The sequence below is a fragment of the Botryllus schlosseri genome, chromosome 9 (assembly GCF_051294905.1).
Source record: "Botryllus schlosseri isolate E-star chromosome 9, Bs_hap1, whole genome shotgun sequence".
Taxonomy (NCBI): Eukaryota; Metazoa; Chordata; class Ascidiacea; order Stolidobranchia; family Styelidae; genus Botryllus; species Botryllus schlosseri.
Genome location: NC_137244.1, coordinates 22,565,499 through 22,584,942, shown reverse-complemented (window position 1 = coordinate 22,584,942; position 19,444 = coordinate 22,565,499). Strand labels below are relative to the sequence as shown.

At 40.2% G+C, this 19,444-nt stretch overlaps 2 protein-coding genes and 1 long non-coding RNA gene across 3 annotated transcripts; 2 read left to right on the top strand and 1 right to left on the bottom strand.

Moving 5' to 3' along the window:
• Positions 1-889: 889 nt before the first annotated feature.
• On the top strand, positions 890-6,601 carry LOC145446402 (TBC1 domain family member 7-like). The gene is made up of 7 exons (XM_080324686.1): positions 890-1,077; positions 1,637-1,802; positions 2,656-2,817; positions 3,721-3,876; positions 4,194-4,345; positions 5,457-5,605; positions 5,663-6,601. Exons 2-7 carry the CDS (start codon positions 1,642-1,644, stop codon positions 5,759-5,761), a joined length of 879 nt encoding a protein of 292 aa, XP_080180812.1. The 5' UTR covers positions 890-1,077; positions 1,637-1,641; the 3' UTR covers positions 5,762-6,601.
• Positions 962-1,601, bottom strand: LOC145446403 (uncharacterized). The gene is made up of 2 exons (XR_013917282.1): positions 1,296-1,601; positions 962-1,157 (listed from the first exon to the last, which is right to left on the bottom strand). It is a non-coding gene; the product is annotated as an uncharacterized LOC145446403 (long non-coding RNA).
• Positions 6,602-6,643: 42 nt separating the features above from the next.
• Positions 6,644-16,373, top strand: LOC145446401 (microprocessor complex subunit DGCR8-like). The gene is made up of 15 exons (XM_080324685.1): positions 6,644-6,797; positions 7,237-7,283; positions 7,337-7,417; positions 8,089-8,235; positions 8,959-9,055; positions 9,366-9,494; positions 9,895-10,064; positions 11,778-11,844; positions 12,158-12,259; positions 12,563-12,699; positions 13,167-13,306; positions 13,996-14,095; positions 14,158-14,229; positions 14,287-14,429; positions 15,940-16,373. Exons 1-15 carry the CDS (start codon positions 6,644-6,646, stop codon positions 16,169-16,171), a joined length of 1,818 nt encoding a protein of 605 aa, XP_080180811.1. The 3' UTR covers positions 16,172-16,373.
• Positions 16,374-19,444: the final 3,071 nt, after the last annotated feature.

Below are 19,444 nucleotides of genomic sequence, written 5' to 3'. Positions count from 1 at the left end.
GTGCCGAGATGGTTTAATTGTTATAATTGAAGTCGCCCAAGACCTTAAAATAGAATGTTGCAAGTATGGTATATTCCTATGGACGCCTATATAGTTATAACGCAGAGCGAAGTTTGTAGTTGTATAATTGTATAATTTGACTCCAGAAGGTTGCATTTACGATTCGCTGCGTGTTCCCATGCGTTCGACGGACCGGCGTAACCAAGCCGTACGGCCTTGTTGCCTGTCGTATCACGAAGCCTGTCTATTGCACACGTATTCGATGGATCACACTGACGAATATATTTTGTTTCTGTCTCCACGACTTGTAACTTTATTGAATCACGTACGGCAATGCACGGACTTCCGAATCAGTGAATAAATGAATGAATGAATATCTCTACCACGTGGTATTACATTCGTATATATTATAGCCACGAGAGAATATATGCACCAAAACATCGTACGATTTATTTGTCTTTATTCACACGACTCACAAAGGTCTTATCGGGTTTTCACTTCAGGGAATTAAGTAAGGTTCACAACACTCCCTATTGCTCAAATCTTAAAATGGCGTTAACAATATATTTCGTTAAAATAGTCATCAAATAAGCGTTAACGGACAACTTGAAGGTTTTGTTGTGATATTTGCAAGCTCGCAACACTGAAATAGAATATATTGGTTGAACTTATATTACTGGATATATTTGTTAAAATAACGTGCCAAATAACGATATTGTATCAACTTTTCTCTTAAAGTTCAGATATTCACTAAGTGAGGCAGACACATTTCAAAATCCCTCCGTCGAAGTCGAAATTCCATGTCACTTGAAAGTTGACACGAACAGGGTTAATCTCCAAAATTCGTTCTCAACCATGCTTCACGTGATCGTTCGCGGTGTTTCACGTGTGTTAATAGATTCCGCTGAGATTCGGCCAGGATGACTGCAGTGTAGTTCAGCAAATTTCGTACAATATGGTATGATGGCAGGGGGTTGGTGATCCCACGTTGCATAGCACACAATAGCAAGGTGCGGGGAGACTGGAGAACGAAACTATAGAAGCTTCAGAGGAGACTCACGATCGACTGGCATTTTGGTAAATTCGGAATTATTTTGTTTTCCTGGTTATCGTGCCATAATCTGGCTGTATTCAGAGGCCCGATTGGAATCGCTGGCCTTTTTGCCTGATATATCAGGTGAGCAGCGATGATTTTCCAAGTTAAAGTAATTTAATAAAAAATAATTAAAAAATAGAATATAGTGTGAGCACAGGACACCGATTCCATACAGGTTCAGAGGACCTAAAGTGATAACGGCAACAGTTGTTCGCCGACCAATACGGGTTTTACTGCTTATCGTTCAATGTTAAGCCATTCACCCTTAGCCTAAACTATAACCTTGTACTTAAATAACGGCAGCTTTAAGCTGAAGTCACAACACTAACCCAAGGTCCCAAGCGAACTCCAACCCGAACCATTGACCAGACAACATAGTGAAGTAGTCTGTAGTCTGTACTCTGCAGTGTGCAGCCCATGTCCCACCATGAAGTCAATGTTTGTTAAACTGACTTCAATTAATTTAAGACTTACTCTTTCTTCGATCAAAACAGCATTAATTTTAATATGATGGATTAAATAGAATTATTTATATTCAAGGTGAAATGAATGAACTTAAAAGGAATTTCCACCCCTTTGGCGGCCGCGTGGGGTTGCGGGTTGTAGAAAATAAGAAAGCTCTGGAGATGCTTTTGAAAGATGATACTATTTCTGAAGAAAAGCTCATCGCATACTGTAATCTTCATGCATTGCCGCCCATGTACAGGTTGGTGAGTATGGTTGATTGGTTATATTTTTGTATTTATCAAGATGGCAATTGGTAGAGCCCGGCCGTTTACATGCCCATGCCTATGTTACACATGGCAATTTTATTGACATCACAGCACGGTAGTTGAGAATTATAGAATTATAATCAGCGAGTGCTGAACTGGAAATGTTGATATATTTGTTATCGCTTACAAGTGTCCAGATGCAGTCTATCTAATATATTTCTTGTCCAATCATAGCAGTGGCTGTAAAGCCGTTCAAATAAATGCTCTTACGTGCTGAAAATGCACCATTGGCTAGATGTCATCTCTTTTGAGTATCGTACTATTGGTACTAATATATTGGGGTTGTCGGTTAAGGTGCTGGTTGTTGCTTAATTGCCGGGCTGTGGTTGATGGTCACAATGTCATACTAACCAGAACTGTGAGTTCGTTATACTTATAAGACTTCACAAACCTTGTCAGTTCTGTTATGTTCATGCATTTTACGTTGGTATCGTTTGCCTCTTATTTGTCTAGGATTAGTAATTACCGCCAATCATTATTTCCTCGTGTGTCGTGCTTCGTATTGATACCCTGTGTTCTGTTGTCTCGGGGGTCTTTCATTTAACTGCACTCTGGATCGTGTCGCCTGCCTTAAAGTCATACTGCTGATAATATACTGATTTCGTATTGCAACCTCGTCGTATTGAGTTATTGTTCAAACAAGATCAAGAACATAACAAGTTCAATGACGTACTTGGAACTACTTGATAGGCCTAACTATGTATCAATATCACTCGCATGGAATTGAGGCCATCTCTTATTCACATGCACAATTAGGTATATCATCGTTTTGTTTGACACACGCAGAATCCTGATATGGAAAATCCTTCTCCACATCTTGCCAGTACACCAGCAATCGCATCGGTTTGTCATGCAACAAAGGAAGGAACAGTTCTACGATTTGAATCACGCCCTCACTGTGATGAGGAAGATCAATGAAAAATCGCTATTGCACCACGTCTACCTGAGGTATGATGACATTTTTTAATTGATGATGCTGCATTGCTGTCACTGACTAGTCGGGTTATGAAGTTCTTGATTGGGGAATGCCATGATAAAATTGTTATAGTTCATTGCCAATTCAGGAATAGCCTGCAGCTAAAAATCTTTCTATTGACCAGTGGCTCTCAAACTGTTTTAGACACACACCCCTTTATGATAGTGATGAATTTCGCGCCCCCTTATCGTCATATCACAAAATGCAACCAGAATGCCAGCAATCCCAAAGGATGGTTTGATGGCATGGACTGTTATGACTGTTGATGAGAGAATTCTCGATTATGAAATTTGGACTACACGCAGAGCAACAACTATGAATTGGAGGCAATCGCGCAGAGCGCGAAATTTTTTTTCACTTGACCGCAGTATCGCGCCCCCCAGTTTGAGAACCACTGCTATAGGCTTAGTTATAAAGCAGTTCACCGTATGATACTGATTGCGTTTATTATTTGTAAATATTTATGTCTCTGAGCCAGGCTTGAACAACTAGATGATTCTAGTGAAATGCCGACAATATAATTCTGATCTAATTTGTGAAATGTTTCTATGCTCTAAATTTAGTTATGGTAATCTAATTTTTCTTTTTTCTGAAAATGCTATATGAAAACATTTGTCATTCTTATGCTTATGGAAATGAGTTATGATTTGGACTCGATTTCCAAGTTTTCACGATTCTAGTATTTCTAATGTAATTTGAAAAAAAAACTGTGTAGCTAAAATTCTAATTCTAGTGTGGTGTGGGAAAGCTGAAAATTTTCATGTTGTCCGACTTCGCACTGAGCACTCCACCTACAGTGCAGTATCAGTTACAGCCTACATGTATTGTGGACCGTAAGAAAGCTGTACTTGCGAACGATTGTCTGATATTTCCAGAGCATATCTTCTTGAGACGGGCGAAATTGGTATCGCTTGTTATCACGAGAAATGGCACGATCTGTTCTTGGTGATCGCCTCTTCTGTAATCAAAATCACTGACGACCGTGTCGATGGGTATTGGTTAACTGTCGGGATCTATAAAAAGATATCCAGGTTGGTGTCATATAGGCCTATCTTTTCGTTATGCCAGCGATTTGCTTGGTGTTACGCACATATCTGCTGTATTCTTTGAACATAGGACCGTAGATAATGTGAAATAATGGGGAAACTAGTCTATTTGTGGAACTGATTGGTTGTCATCTTTACCGTCTAATTCAAGGTGGTTCAAACTAGGACACTACTCGCATTTCTCAAGTCATTAACGGTAAGAATGCCTTGGCCACTTCCTTGGAACACTTTAATCTAAAATATATTTGTTTGTTTTTGTTTGTACAGTATTTTTGTGTGACGATATGAAATCATTTGCTTAGGTATTTTGAAAAGAACGACTGCGAAGCCGAATTGTACAATACTTTCACATCGGTCCTGCAGAAAGAAGCTGCTAAACTCCATGAGCACTTGAGCAACATTCAAGCATTGACTTGTCTGCCGTATAAGAAATGGTTCCTGCAATGTTACGCTGGTGAGTTGAACTTCTTGATCACTGATATTCGTTCAATAGAAGGAGATCTGGTTCTTACTGGTGGCAAAATCTTGTGCTTTGAATATTTTTGTAGTGTGGACTGTGTACTTGTGTTAGTTCTCAATTGCAGCTGGATTTCGTTGTCATGTTTTTATGTTCCAAGATAGAGACATACTCCTCACTTTTGAAGATCCACCCTAGCCATTAATTTTGCAAAAGTGCATCGAATTCATAATGTCCGCAATCTTGTTAGGCAATGCTACAGTCGAATTCTATATTGTGTCAAAAATAAAAGGTGACGTGACATTCGATCATGGTTGTAACCAAGTCACAAAGCTCCGAGTCACAAGTCAATCTACCTTTTATAGTTTTGAATCGAGTCAAGTCTAGTCATTTTCTATTCATCACAGAGTCAAGTCCAAGTCATCGATCAGAGGGTCGAGTCCGAGTCATGATGTAATGACTCGAGTCCGAGTCCAGGTCATTGTGTTGACTGCTCAGTTTCCAGTTAAAGTCTTGTTAAACCCACTTTTTATAACTCTGTTTGGTGATATCGAATGGTTTGCATTTATAATATACCAATTTTCCTGACTTTTAGCAGTTTCTGGTCGCATTTTCAAGTACCAGTATGGATAGATGAAATCCCAATAGTGTGGTTTCTTTAGTATTCTTCGAAATTACAATAAAATGTTGGTATTGGCCGTCCGAGTCTCGAGTCATATGACTTGGTTCGAGTCGTGCGCAATGACTCGAGTCGAGTCCTGTCCGTATTTTGAGAAAATGACTCGAGTCATGTCGAGTCATCAGAAAATTGTGACTCGAGTCGAGTAATTGCAACCCTGCATTCAATAGGCATCGTACGTATATATTTTAAGAAATAGTTTACTTTCGACAAATGTAGCTATTAGCCTGTTGTATTCGAGTTGACTACTACATTATACTTCAAAACTAGAAGCTGTAGCATTCCGTTTAATTGAACCATTTTCATATCATTTAGTCTATTTTCATAACGCTCGACTCATTAGTTGGAAGCCGCTGAATCAGGAACTTTTCACGTGCGCACAATTAACGTTGAAATTGCCTGATTGATCTGAGAGGCTTTACCTTGCAGGAACTCTTACGGCAGACGGAGGTCTGGAAAGAGTCTGGGACGTGGTTTTGAGCGGAGGTTTCTCTCTTCTTCCCTACGTCGCGGTACAGATCCTGGCTTCTCTAGAAAGAAGGCTCCTTCAAGCCAGCAGCGTTGCCGCCGTGCAAGACGTAAATATCGTCAATTTTTTTTATCTTGTTCTATACGCGACCGGCTTATTTTTGTAGATCTTAAACGAAACGTATCCGGAAGACGTCGGAGAGCTTGCGGCTTGTCGCGGGATCGATTTGTGGCTGCGCTATGAAGCCGATGTCAATCAGACGTGATCTTCAAGTCACGTTCCGAATTTGATTCTGATATGTGGACACGTTTCTGAGAGCAGCCATCCAGTTATGACTACAGCTACTCTGTATGTCGGTCATGGAGGATTCCTGATACTGCATGCTTGTGGTGTATACGCCAGTGTTAGGATGACTCGAGTCATGACCTTTCTCACGACTTGACCTGACTCGAGTCACTACGCGATAATGACTGGACTTGTGTTTTAGAAGTTTGGATTGACTCGTGACTCGAAGCGAAATATGCGAGTCGGACTTCAAGTGATTCAACTCATCGCTGGCGGATTCTGTGAGAGCCACCATAGTCATTCAATGGTTGTGACCCTGGTTTTGCTGAGCCTAAATTGTTTTTATTCACAAATAATTCAAAGATTGAAGAACATGGATCTGTATTATCATTCAAATGTCACCTGATGCACCCCGGACGATCCATGGCACTGTAACTTCTGTGATATTTTGCACGCATTTTTTCATCTGCTATCTATTTTGTGCAATATTGTCGTTTTGTTGTCCGGACTTTGCTTGTGTATTTTTGTGTAGAAAATCGCCTGGCCTGTTAATTGTACAGCGTACGATGTACATATTCATCATGTTAGTTATTTCATCAATTGCTGATTCGATAATTACCTTCCTTGGCTGCTTTGGAAGTAAGCTGACTTGAAACCGTACTACAAACGCATGCATGCCAGTGGTTATGTTCTCATTCTTCCGTACGCTGTCCAGTTCAACAGTCCTCGCCGATTTTCCGATTATGAATGAAGGCAGCATGTTGACGATGCAGTGATTTTTGCCGGTGTCGAGTCCGGCACAATTGTTCTGCCTCCGAAATCATGCTGTTGTCACTCTTCGCCGACAGGAATCGTTTAAGTTATGTCTGACTGTATCGGTAGCGTTGAAGGTATTAACACTAGTTTCAAGAAAGAGGGAGACGAAGTCACGGTACCCGTCTCTGGTGAATTGAACGGGACAGGCTGGACTGCGAATGAAGACTCCAATGATGCTTCGCATATTGGAATGGACGACGGTAAGGAAGCTGTATGTGATATGTTTCACATATTCTACCTTTTCAGAGTAATCAAGTAGGTTTTGGTTACCTACGCTGCAATACCGCTACTTGACCGTTTCAGCTTTTTAGGCAAAACTGACCGCCCTTGTTGAAATCAAGCCCGTCTTGATTTTCTTTTCAAATAATGAGAATTGTAATTTAAGACTAAATATCTATGAGGCAGTTTTGTGTGGTCGGGTATCTGTTGTTTATATTGTACATGCGTAGGTGGTCAGTAATATTTATTACTGATGCTATGCATGAAACTGATGGACTACTTAATTATATTCATCAAAATATTCTAAATCCAATTCAATGTCCACTAGTGAGCAGTGGTCATCGTTTATAATTTTTGTCCGTAGCCTATGTATTAGGTAAACTTTGTTATTCTTATCATAGCTTAACGGTCGTTATTTAGATTCGGGTAGCGAGGAAGACGGTGAAATAGAATCAAAGACAAACGCGGTAAGATGCGGGATCCCTTTGATTGGTTCGGATTTTGAAATTGAGTTTTTCAGAATGGAGTTGACGGAGAAGTCATCGGTGACAGTAATCAACCCGAAGGTCTGGTTGGGTACAAAACTAAGAGAATATTGCTGGTACGATATTCATTTCCTCATTCATATAGCTTCCATCTCTGCCAATTACCGTATGCCTTGACTGTGATGATAAATCATGTTGAGTACGTAGAAACAGATTATTTGCTAGTCATATTAGTACTAATTAGAGTTGCGTTAGTTATGTAAAATTTGAGGATGTGCAGCGGGGGGATTAGCAGGCCGCGTTCGTTTTTCAAGCTGTATACGTTAAGGCTGTTCAAAAATAACTTTTTCCCCATTTTACTCGCTGCTTGATGAAATTGTTGAGAAAAACGTGTGCATCAATTTTGGCTTTTTTCAGACCTGCAGAAGAGTAGCTATACGAGTAAAAATTATTTTAATTTTGTTTAGGAGTATTTTGAAGAAATATTTTCAAATTTTTCTGGCTACCCTATGGAATTATTTGGTTGTCTAAAGAAACGATGCAAGACGAATTTGGCTCAATTCCAACCCATACTCACGAAATTATCGGTGCAGAAAAAATGTAGCGTTTGGGTGGGAAATTTTCGTTGTTAATTATAGAATTAGGCACCCTAAATACTACTTTTTCAAATTCTAAATTTTCTACTCCAACTTGCTATTTTGAACAGCCCTAGCATACATCTGCGCGTCGACTATCATCAACAATGCTGTAACATAGTCCTTGGCATGTTTCGTATGTACTTTGACAGCATCAAGTTCCGAATTCATCGTTGAGTCCTCTACCGGAAGGCTGGCTCAAACTTACGCACCGTTCGGGATTTCCAGTCTATTTTCACAAAGCGACGCGTGTCGTGACCTGGGCACGCCCGTACACCCTGCTCACCGGGCGTCCCCATGTAAGTAACTAGTCGAATAGTCGTCCGCCTTCGGGGCAGTGACCTTGGCCCAAGATGGTCATATTTTGATGAAGTCAACAGCGGTATTTACAGTTGGGAAGGTTTTTAACTGTGCTGTGTGATGTTGATTAATATAAGTGCGATTTTGAATCTCAAGTAACGGTGGAAAGTAATGTAAGCTTTTATAAGGGTTGTAACCGAGTCCTACCAAGGCTCCTAGTCACGAGGTAATACTACATTTCTAATTTTGACTCGAGTCGCTTCGAGTTAATTTTGGTTCACCACCAAGACAAAGTCTGTGGGCAGAGGGTTGAGTCCGGGTAGAAATGCTTAGTCTGAGTCATTGTTCATTGTGTCCTGTTCAATTTCGAGTTAAAGTCATGTTCAGCCCATTTCTTTACAACTCTGCTTGGGTGATATCGAATGCCAGGCATTCATAATATAGGAATTTTCCTCGCTATCAACAATATCTGTCCCTACTTTTCAAGTACCAGTACTCCTGGACGAAATACTCACAATGTGGTAACTTTACTATTCTTTGAAGTTTTACAATGAGATGCCTGTCTTGGCCGTCCTAGTCTCGAGTCATGTGTAATGACTCAGGTACAAGTCGAGCTGAGTAATTTTCAGTCTAAAAAAATGACTCTTATTCAAGTCATTACAACCCTGCTGTTTTAGTCTCCCGTCAACTACTTATGATTCTGTGACTATTTTATATCGAAGAAACATGAAATTCCTTTGGAGAGCATCCCTTGTCTTCATTTGAAGAAAAACTCACGACAGTCATCTGGCGTGGAGAGCTCTGAAACAGAAGTAAAAAGTGAGTGTGATATTATATCATACCCTAGCGTTAACATGTTAATAACACTTTCGGGCTGATACCGCTTTGAATATTGCCCTACACTTCAGCGAACTGTTTGATATCTTTACAAATTGTATTTTTTTCACATAGTGTGTTACTGTGTTGGTTTGTGTAGTCAGAGAGAGGGCAGTATGTATGCATGGGACATTTGCTTGTTTGTTGTGTGGTCGGTTTCATCGCCGACAAAATTAGGTATGGCATAATAAATGGTGCCGTGTTCTTGACCTGCTGTATGTTTACGTTAGATGATTATTTCTTCACCGTTTAGTTGATGATAATGACGAGACTGCTGATGTTGTTGCCAACAATAATGGCACCGACCTTAAGCCTCTCGACTCGAGCGAATCGAATACCTGCCCGAAAGTCACCATCCATACCTCGAAGCCTTCCTACATTGGTAAGAACGTCACTGCTAATATATCTTTGCCATAATAATACTGATTCCAGTTGTGTGATTAGACCAATTGAAGAAAAATTCCGATAAACTGATTCTAGCCTATGATTTGTGAAATGTTTCTGTGCTCTAATTTTAATTCTTATCTAATTTCTGGTTTCCTTGTGCAGGAGTGTATAGTGCGAAACGAGCCAAGCTTGCTGTACTCTGTATTTTCATGCTCTCATGCAAGAATTCAATATGATTTGATATTAACTGATGATAACTGAACTTTATTCAATGATGTCAAAGTTTTGTGAATTTAGTACCTAGGCCTACTTATGATTCTAATATAATTTGGTAAAAAAAACTGTGTAGCTATAATTCTAATTTTAATCTAATTCCGACTCCTGTTTTGTGTCAGACGACGACGATTTTGTCGCCTACCTGGAGAAAAGATTTGAGTTTGAAACGAAGAAAATACCGCAGTTCGAAAAGTGGTCGCAACTTCGCGAATTCAACAGGAACTTGAAGAGGAAACGGAACGAGGAATCTCAAAACGCGAAAGACGACGAAAGCGCGGAAGGATCCAAGGTAACGAGACTCCGTCAGAGGTGATCGGTAATGAAGCGCTTCTATGTTATGATTCGTATAGTCTTGTCTAAACAAGCCATCGTGCATCATATAAGCATTGCTTTTCTACTCGTTAGTTTCCGATTCCTCTGTTACTTGAAATGCTGCTGTTATCGACAAGACAGTGTAATGATCAGGGGTGGTCAAAGTAGTCAAGAAAGCTACTCAAGTAGAAGTAGCGACGTAAAAATCTACTCAAGTACAATTAGAAGTACTTCTTCCATAAGCAACCTAAAACTACTTGAAGTAGAAGTAGAATTGACTGACTTTAAATCTACCTAAGTAAGTAAGTAGGTTTGAGAACGATCGGAATTCGTACTCATGGATTGTCAAAAAGTGCAAATTGAGCTACGTGAAAGGTGCCAAACTTGATTCATATTGATGCATACCATGAGGCAGGGATATCTAGAAGTTCTAGATATCCCTGCCAGGAGGTATCAAATTTTCAACAGCATAAGCATTCGTCCACATCATGGGATGAAAATGATAGTGTTGATATGGAAATGCGATACTAATCCTCTGTTTACTCGAACAGCACGTTTTAGAAAATATGATATGGCGCCCTCCCCCATGTTATAAGGCCCATAGCTTAGTCGAATAGCAATACGGAGAAGTTGTATAGGATACGGTCTAAACACTTTGTACGATTAGTAAACGCTAATAAAAAATATGGTGGATCGTAAAAATGCCATATTGCGTAGCCACACTTGCTTTTATACTTCAACATGTATGTTATCCAGTCAAAAGAACTGATATTAATTAGAACTCAGAGTATATGATACTGGGAATTGAAAGTGAAATATAAATATCACAAAGATCACAAAATATTACGAAGTAGAAGTAGAGAAAATCAGATCTACTTGAGTAAGTACCAGAAGTAGAGGGAAACTACTTGAGTACTTCGAAAAAGTAGAAGAACTTCGTTACTGACCACCTCTGGTAATGATGGAGCGCCCGGCTTCTTAATCGGTAGGTCGTGGGTTCAATCCCCGGCCGGGTAACACCAAAGACCCGATTAGTGACACCGGTATCCATGACTTCCCCGCTTGGCGCTCAGCATTACCGCGATAGCATGGAGATGTGGTGCAAGACTTGGAAAACCTAACAGGGCTATATCTGTACCGTCCTTCTCCAGCAGCATATGCACATCATTACATTCATGGTATGCATATGCACAGATCGTGTGTATGTATATCATGGGTCGGTGTATATCGCCAAAACAGTAAGGACAAAAATACATAACGTTCTTTCCCTACTGTATTTGATGCCGAGATTTCAGTGATGCACTGAAGCAAGCTTTGCCTACAAGATTGGTTATAATTTTGAACTACTTCTACTTGATAGCATTCTGTTCTTAGGCAAAAGTAGGCCTAGGATACTTACCTTTTCACTTTCTAGTCACTCTCTACTTGTACTTGGCTAGAAATTTTAGTAATTACTTCTCTTCAACAGTTTTGAGATTTCAGGCAAAACTAGGCCTACAATTCTTACTTTTTAGCTATTGGATCACGCGACTTCTACTTGATAAATGGCGTTATTTCTTATTGATTGCTTATCATTCTCAACGGTGCCAAATACTGGAATTCCTGGATCCGGTCTGTGAGGTCTCCAGTTCTCCCTATGATCTCGGGCATGACAAATTCTTTTTAAGGAAATCCGTCTCTTATTTTGAAGGGTTCTGCCGCCAATCTTATCACGCTGACAGTGGAAGACGGAGAGGGAGTCTCTGCCAAGAAAAGAAGTAATTCCCTTTGAATTTTTTATGCCATCAAACATATGTTTATATCATTTTGCTTCAAAATGTGCGCCGAACCAAATTTATTCTGGTAAAGAGTTACAGAGTAGGAATACAGCAGGATTTCCCAGATTTCATGATGCTTATTCACTCATACCGTCAACATCGATGTCTTTTGTCATTGCCTAGTATCTTCCACCTTTAGATTTACTGCATGAGATGTAAAATCACTTGAAGACCCCCTGTCTTCACCAGGAAATAGTATTTGTTTATTGCCTTATAACTTTAATAATATTTATCATTTTCATCTTTCCTACAGAACTTGTCTTGAATACCACCAGCAAACCGATGATATGCATTCTCCACGAATACGCTCAGAGAATTCTGAAAACACAGCCCCAGTATTCGTTCACTGTGCGTGGTAAGTCAAAGCCACTATGATTTTGAGTTAGGGTAATGTCACTTCTCGCTAGGGTAATGTCACTTCTCGCTTCGAAATGTATTTACTCCTTAATCGTAATTAGTGTTGCTCCTGAAACTGGGCATTCAATGAATGCTGTGTTTTGATAGTTAGGACTGCACAACGTTTACAGAACTCCAATCCTAGTTGAGTCAAGTTGATTAACGACACTCGGTTTTTCTGAGCAGGGACTATTTTGTTCAATACTGAACGAATGTCTTCAAAACTGGGTTTAATAATGATCCTGATTACCCGTCGTTCCAGAGGATGCCGCCGAACCATTTGAAGCCGTCATCAAATTGCAGGATAAGGTGTACGGCAAGGCGCTCGCCCTGAATAAGAAGACTGCCAAAAATAAAGCGGCCTTAGCAACTTTGGAAATGCTCATCCCTGGTTTTAAGGTCGGCGCATGACAATTTTCTCATCTGGTTTGTTGTTATAATGTGCAGCGTTAATTTTCATTTCTCTTCTCTGGTCGCGATAAGGTGTGGTGCCGTGCGTTACGAAATGTAACGAATGCTGCATTAGATGTAGATTCTCGTTTTACTCCTGATTAGAATGACAGTCCTTGCAGGAATGTTCATTAATTTGACTTCCCAAAATAACAAATAATTATACACCGTATTACCCTGTTGTAGACAAAATCGGGTTCTATTCAATATGAATATATGATGCAATTGCATATTTTATAAGCGGCCACAATGGCATTGTCGATTTTCAGACTTAGATTATATCAGCTTTTGTTGGTTATGTAAAGCTATCTGTGTGGAAAGTTGAAAGAAATAGACTTCTCAAGACTCTACGTGATATTGGTTGTTTTTCGATGCGGGCGTGACTTTGGTGGGTGATATTTTGCTGAACATTGCAGGGACAAGTGGAGTCTAATCAAGGCCACCCCGACTTGAAATGCTTCAGCGACGTTCTGGTAGCCGATCCGAGAGTACACGAGCTATGCACACACACGGGGCAGCTTCTTCCCTACCAGTTACTAACGGAGTGCTTGAAACGGTATGTAATGCTGTCAGAAAACTTCACGATCACACATGCAATGGCCATTTTACAGTGATTACGACTGTGAAACGAATACCCTTGTATAATTCGGTTGGAATCACGTTTTTTCCCTTGCGACATCATTATTTCACTTGGCTTTAGAAAATGCTATGATCTTCGTTATATGCTGTAGACGGCACTAGGTCAAAGTAGGCATTGCTGATGCTCAATTAGAAGTAAAAGTTGCTCAAAATTAATTGCTTCTCAATTACTAGTAGATCTCAAGTAAATTTTTTAAGAGTCGATTGCATAATTACGAATAGCGATGAAACCGGTTGGAATTTTTGAATTTATGATTTGTTATGCATACGGGGCCTTGATCGACTGGTTTTCATGGCCAAAGATGTGTGAACCTACCCAAATACTACTTTTTTTACTACTACTACTATTTTTAAACTTGAAAATGAAGTAGTTGGCTTACAAATCAGTTGAAGTAGAACTAGTTTAATCATGTAACTAGATTAGTAAGTTGACAAAAGATACTTGGGTGCTTCGAAAATGTAGGTCGTTAGTGACCAGCGGTCACCAATGGCTGTACTCTGCATGGCTACATGAAATATGCCAGGCGAGGGAGATTAGCATGTATCGAAATTTCTTTTTGCCTTTTATCACCGTTGGTATTTCAGTTTATTCTTTTATTTACGCAGGCATCACGGCGTGGCCAACGCGTCCATCTCGTACGACGTTCAACAGGGCAAGAGAAGAACCCTGAACTACACGATGATGTGCGGGAAGTACATGGTGTCGGTGAGAATTTGGCGGCTTCGAGAAATGAAATCTCGGATGAACGAAGTGCTGTTTTCTTCCAGGGCGTGGCAAAAAATAAAAAGTTGGGTAAACATTTTGCGGCTCAGAAAATATTGCAGCAAATTCATCCCGAGGTAAGTGTTGCCGAACTGTTCTTGTGCGCTGTTCGTCGCTGATTTTGCGTTCGTTAGGTCGAGTTGTGGTTGGAATTGATTGAGAAGTACGGGACGCCGATGTCGCAGGAGAGGGCGAAAAGGCGGCAGGAAGAGCAAGAGATATTCGATTTGAAACAGAGGAGGAATTACGATGACGATGAGGATGACAAGCCTACAACGTAACTAGAGCGGTTCCTAAATTGATATGGTGTCGGCCGTGTTTTATATTATTCACCCCAGTTATATTATCGAGATTTTATCCAAGTTGGCCTGAATAATTTTCATTTTTGGATTGATCAATTAGGCTTTGATTTCTTATAATTCTCACTCAAATGGTTATGACTATAACTACTTCTACTTACTTTGTCTAGTCACAACTAGGCCTGGAGTAGTTACTTGGTAATTTCTACTTTTACGCGAGTAGCAATTGATTTTTTTATCATTTTTTGTAATATAAGACCACTTCTTCTTCGCAGTTTGTTAGGTGAAACTACATACTTTAACAGTTTTGGATTTTGGAGAGTGGAAAAGTAGTTAGGGATTAGTTTGTGTCCTAGGGGAATTGTAACATCCTGGCAATATTGCTTACTTACTCAAGTGTATATGTTTTTGGACCACTTCCATTTCTACTAAGAATACTTTAAAAAAAAAAGTAGAAGTAGTTCGTTTCTTTCCACCCCTGCAACCGACCGTGTACTTTCTACTCAACAAAATCCAAAGTTTAGAAAGTCAGTAGTCAAGTAGAATTGTAAGTAACCGACAAGGTAGAGTAATGGTGTAGCGTCTGGCTTCTTGATCGGTAGTTCGTGGGTTCAATTCCCAGCCGGGTCAGACCAAAGGCCTGATTAGAACACTGGTATCGGTAGCGGGATAGCATGGGCTGTTCAAAAATGACTTATTTTCTCAAATCGTACTGGCTACTTGATAAAATTGTTCGGTTACCTAATTAAAGGCTGCACACCAAATTTGGTTCAATTCCAACCAGTAGCCGTATTGCTACGAGAGAATGAAGTTATTTATTTACTGAATAAAAATTGATGAGAATTTTTTTCAAAAATATCTGTTCACCCCATGAATTTGTTAAGTTGTGTATAGAAACGATGCTCACCAAATTTGGGTCAATTCCAACCAGTGGAAGCGGAGTTATTGTAGTTGGAAAATTTGGATTTGAATAAAATAGTATTTACGGTGGCAAATTCTTTCTGCCCCCCGTAAATACTATGATTTGAAATCTCAAATTTTGAACATCAATAACTACGTTTCTACTGGTTGGAATTGAGTCGAGTTCGTTGTGTATCGTTTTTTTCAGACAATATAACATTCCCATGGGGTATCTGGTAAAATTTGAAAAAAAAAATTATTTATGTTTATTACTTAAATCCAAAATTTTTTCTCTTATAGCAATGCCACAATAGGTTGGAATTGAGCCAATATTGATGTGCAGCGTTTTTTTCGGTAACCTAACAATTTTATCAAGTAGCCAGTACAATTTGAAAGAAAAAGACATTTTTGAACACTCCTGATGTTAAAATCGTTTGTATGTATATCATGAGTCGGTGTATATATCTGTATATGACTTGAAAACACCCAAGGACAAAAATATACTACGTCCCATTCCTAATTTAACGTGATGGTGCGAGTCCGATCACGTAATTCTCGCTGATTTACCGAAACCCGGCAACGTTTCAGTTCTCAACAAGAACGCGCCGTGTCCGAACCCAACCCGGAGCTGCTCGCGAAGCTACGCGAAATGATGCTTAAACTGCGCGATCGACAGGAAAAACGGAAGGCCGCTGCGGCTGAAGACGCCTTGGCCGGAAGGAAAAGGACCACGCCGATGGCGGCCGCGATCGCCGCAGACAGAGGCCTCATCACGTCTTCCGACAGTTCCGAGGGCGTCAAGTCCGATACCGTGTGTTAGTAGCAATCAGAATTTTGCCTCATTGGTATCTTCAATGTAATGAAATTTTGCGTTATTATTCTGTACCCCTGATGTCTGTTTCGTTATTATTCTGTACTGTACAGTGTACACGTTGCTTGGCTGCTTTGAGCCGGCGTTGCACGGGTTTTTCTTGTTTACTGTGTGAAATATCTCCGTTGAATGTCAATCGGTATGATTTGCATACTGTGTCTGGATTTTGACTGGGGCAGTTTCTTTTATTGGTACGTACGAGCGATGAGGTGGTCGTGCACGAGTACGAAAGGTATACAACATACAAGGGTGCATCACGAACTTGTCATGGTGAAACAGGGGTTCTCTATCGCGGTCTGCGGACTAGTGTCGGGATCCAAGAAAGGTCGAGACCGAAGGACCGCGTAACCCGAATTTACATTTCAACCGTGAGTTGGCCAATTCAGGGATTAGAAAGTAAATAGTCTTTCCTCTCGCCAAGAAGTAGTATATTTGGGTAAACAGCAGGTTTTGGAACCCACGCATGAGATCCGTAATCTGTGGCAAACCGGTGCCGATCCGTCGCAAGTTTCCAGCCGATCCACCAAATATTTTAGAATTATACATCGAAATTCCAAAATGCAAGAAGCTGGACGTTTGTTCATTAATTATAGAAATAAAACTGGGATATATAGAACTCTGTATATCCCTGAAATAAAACATCAAAATTGAGTCGATGTCGACGGCCGCAAAAATTTCCTTCTACGGGCGTCGACACTTAATGTCAACGACTTTTTTAAAACCTCATTGAACACCACACTGTTCTGTCATGATACTCACCTCCTCTCTTCCACATCTTCGACGGCTGAGCTGGATGCCCTGACTAGTGACCAAACGCCCAAAGTGCATGAGTGGACGGCCCAAATAACCTTTGCATAAACGCCTCGAAATCCCAATTGCTGATAGTAAAGTCAAAAAAATAACCTAACCGTTAACATCGTTGGTCAGTCCGTTTCCAACACAGAAAATGCCAAATATCTCGGGGTTTTACTGGACTCGGACATGTCCTGGAAGAGTCATATTCAATCCCTAGACAGTAAACTATCACCAAAGGGTTGTATGAGCCTATACGGACAAGTATCCTACCACCCGATATTGCCGACGTATATCGATATGGGATGGTTGGAACCCTCAAAATAGCCGGTTCAACATTATTAGTACAAATATTTCGTCAAAGGAGGTATGTTTACCTTATATTTTCACTTGTCAATGTCAATCCACTATGACGTCACAATTGAAAATTCGGCTTAAAAAAAAACAATAGAAAACATGTTTTAAATTAGGACCATTGTTTTAAACATGTTTGTTTTAAATTGATTTTTGTTATAAATGCAACCCTAGTTGGGGGGCTGCCAGTAAAACTGCACTCGAGCCACTGCAAAAACTACAACATAACGTAGGCTACTCCGTATCATAGCTAGGGCCACAAAAGGGACTGGTTGTCCATCCAACAAGTCGCTGCTGAAGAGCTTTGGTGTCCTAAACATAGAAGATATGCGGAAACTAAAAATCGCCTAGTTTATGTATCAGTTCCACTGCGGTCATTGCCCCGAATATTTCAATGACTTCTTTACCTCGGAATCAAAAGCGCAGAAGTACAACACACGCGCTTCCACGTCGTCCAAATATCACATGATCGACCGAAAAGATCATCGCTCTATCAAATATGCCGGACCTGACGTGTGGAAAAGTATCCCGCCGGACATCCGACAGTCGACGATCATGTACGTACGTACATTGTACAATGTACATTGTACACTGTACAGGGTACACATTCAAGTCGAAATACAAGCAATTACTGCTAAATAAATACTAGTCCATCCTCAAGATTACCGGACCCCGACCTGACCTATCGATCTCGCCTTCCACGACATGCCACCCCATTTTTGTCGCTTGCTCTTTTCTATAGTCTACTATCTTCCTTTGCTTTTCATTCAGTGTGCAACTGTGCAAGTGTGCAACTGTGCATGCCTCCTCTTTACATCGCCGAGGCCAAGGTGGGTGTCTGATTCCATAGACTACTCCAAGTCGCTTCGACACCCTCCTATCTTTACATTGTATCGCATTTTGTGGTATATTGAACTGATAAAAACTGCTAATAAACCAATGATGATGATGAATTCAATTAGTACGCTCTGTGTGGGCGGGCGTCTACATACAAATTTTATTTACGAAGTGATTCCCGAATTTTTGACGGATTTTAATTTATCTTGAAATTTTCTTCGCGCGATGCAATGCGACTGAATTTTTCAATTTTAATATGTGAAGAGCTTCTTGGAGGTACAGAACTTCAATATACAATTAAATAGTATATTCATATTGAAATGAACCCGAATTCGAATCGTAGGTCGAGGCCGTTCACAATTCCATTTGTGTGCCTTGGAATCAACTTTTATCAAAATACACCAACCAAAACTCTGTCAACAAAAGGAGTTCGTGTATCACCTAAAAATAGTACATTGAACGCTCTTTCATTCGAAATTTCATGCTGGTGACGTCATATTTTGTGATACGATTGTTGATATACAATGTTCTTTCCAATTCTCTACTAGTTGCTGACGATTACCCCTGACGAGTGTCAGCCGAAAATATTCGGGTTCATTTCAATATGAATATACTATTTAATTGTAAATTTTAATATGGTAGCGCCCTTTGCAGTCTGAGCTCCACAGTACAGATGCGAACTGCAGAGGAAAATGATGCTCCCTATAAAGAAATACTAACTTCGAATCGTGTGTTCCTCACTAAAGCAATTTAGATGTGGTAGGCTACGTTTGGGCGATTTCAATACATTTCCACTACAGCAACAATCCTGATGGGAGGTCAAGAAATAACAGCATCCAACTAATGACAAGACTAACAACAATTGACTCACCCAAAGATACATCATCATTTATAACTTGGCCTGAATTTTCGAAAACACTCCCGGCCCCCTCCCCCATCATCCCTTCTGGCGAATCTGATCACATGGACTGAGAAAGGATAAATATTTGATAATAATATGTGAAACTACTAATATTGATGACGAAATGCATTCGTGTATCTGAAAAAAAATTTGCGCCTTGCGCTACCATAACGAATCCCAGTAACTATTCATAACATGACCATGACCAATGACCATTGACCATGACCACTCGCGATTTCGGTGCGTATGGTAAGTCGATATTTTAAAATAGGCCTAGTTTAGTCCGGACTTCATTGGAAATGGATATGGACAGTTTATTATGGGTAATTGGCGACCAC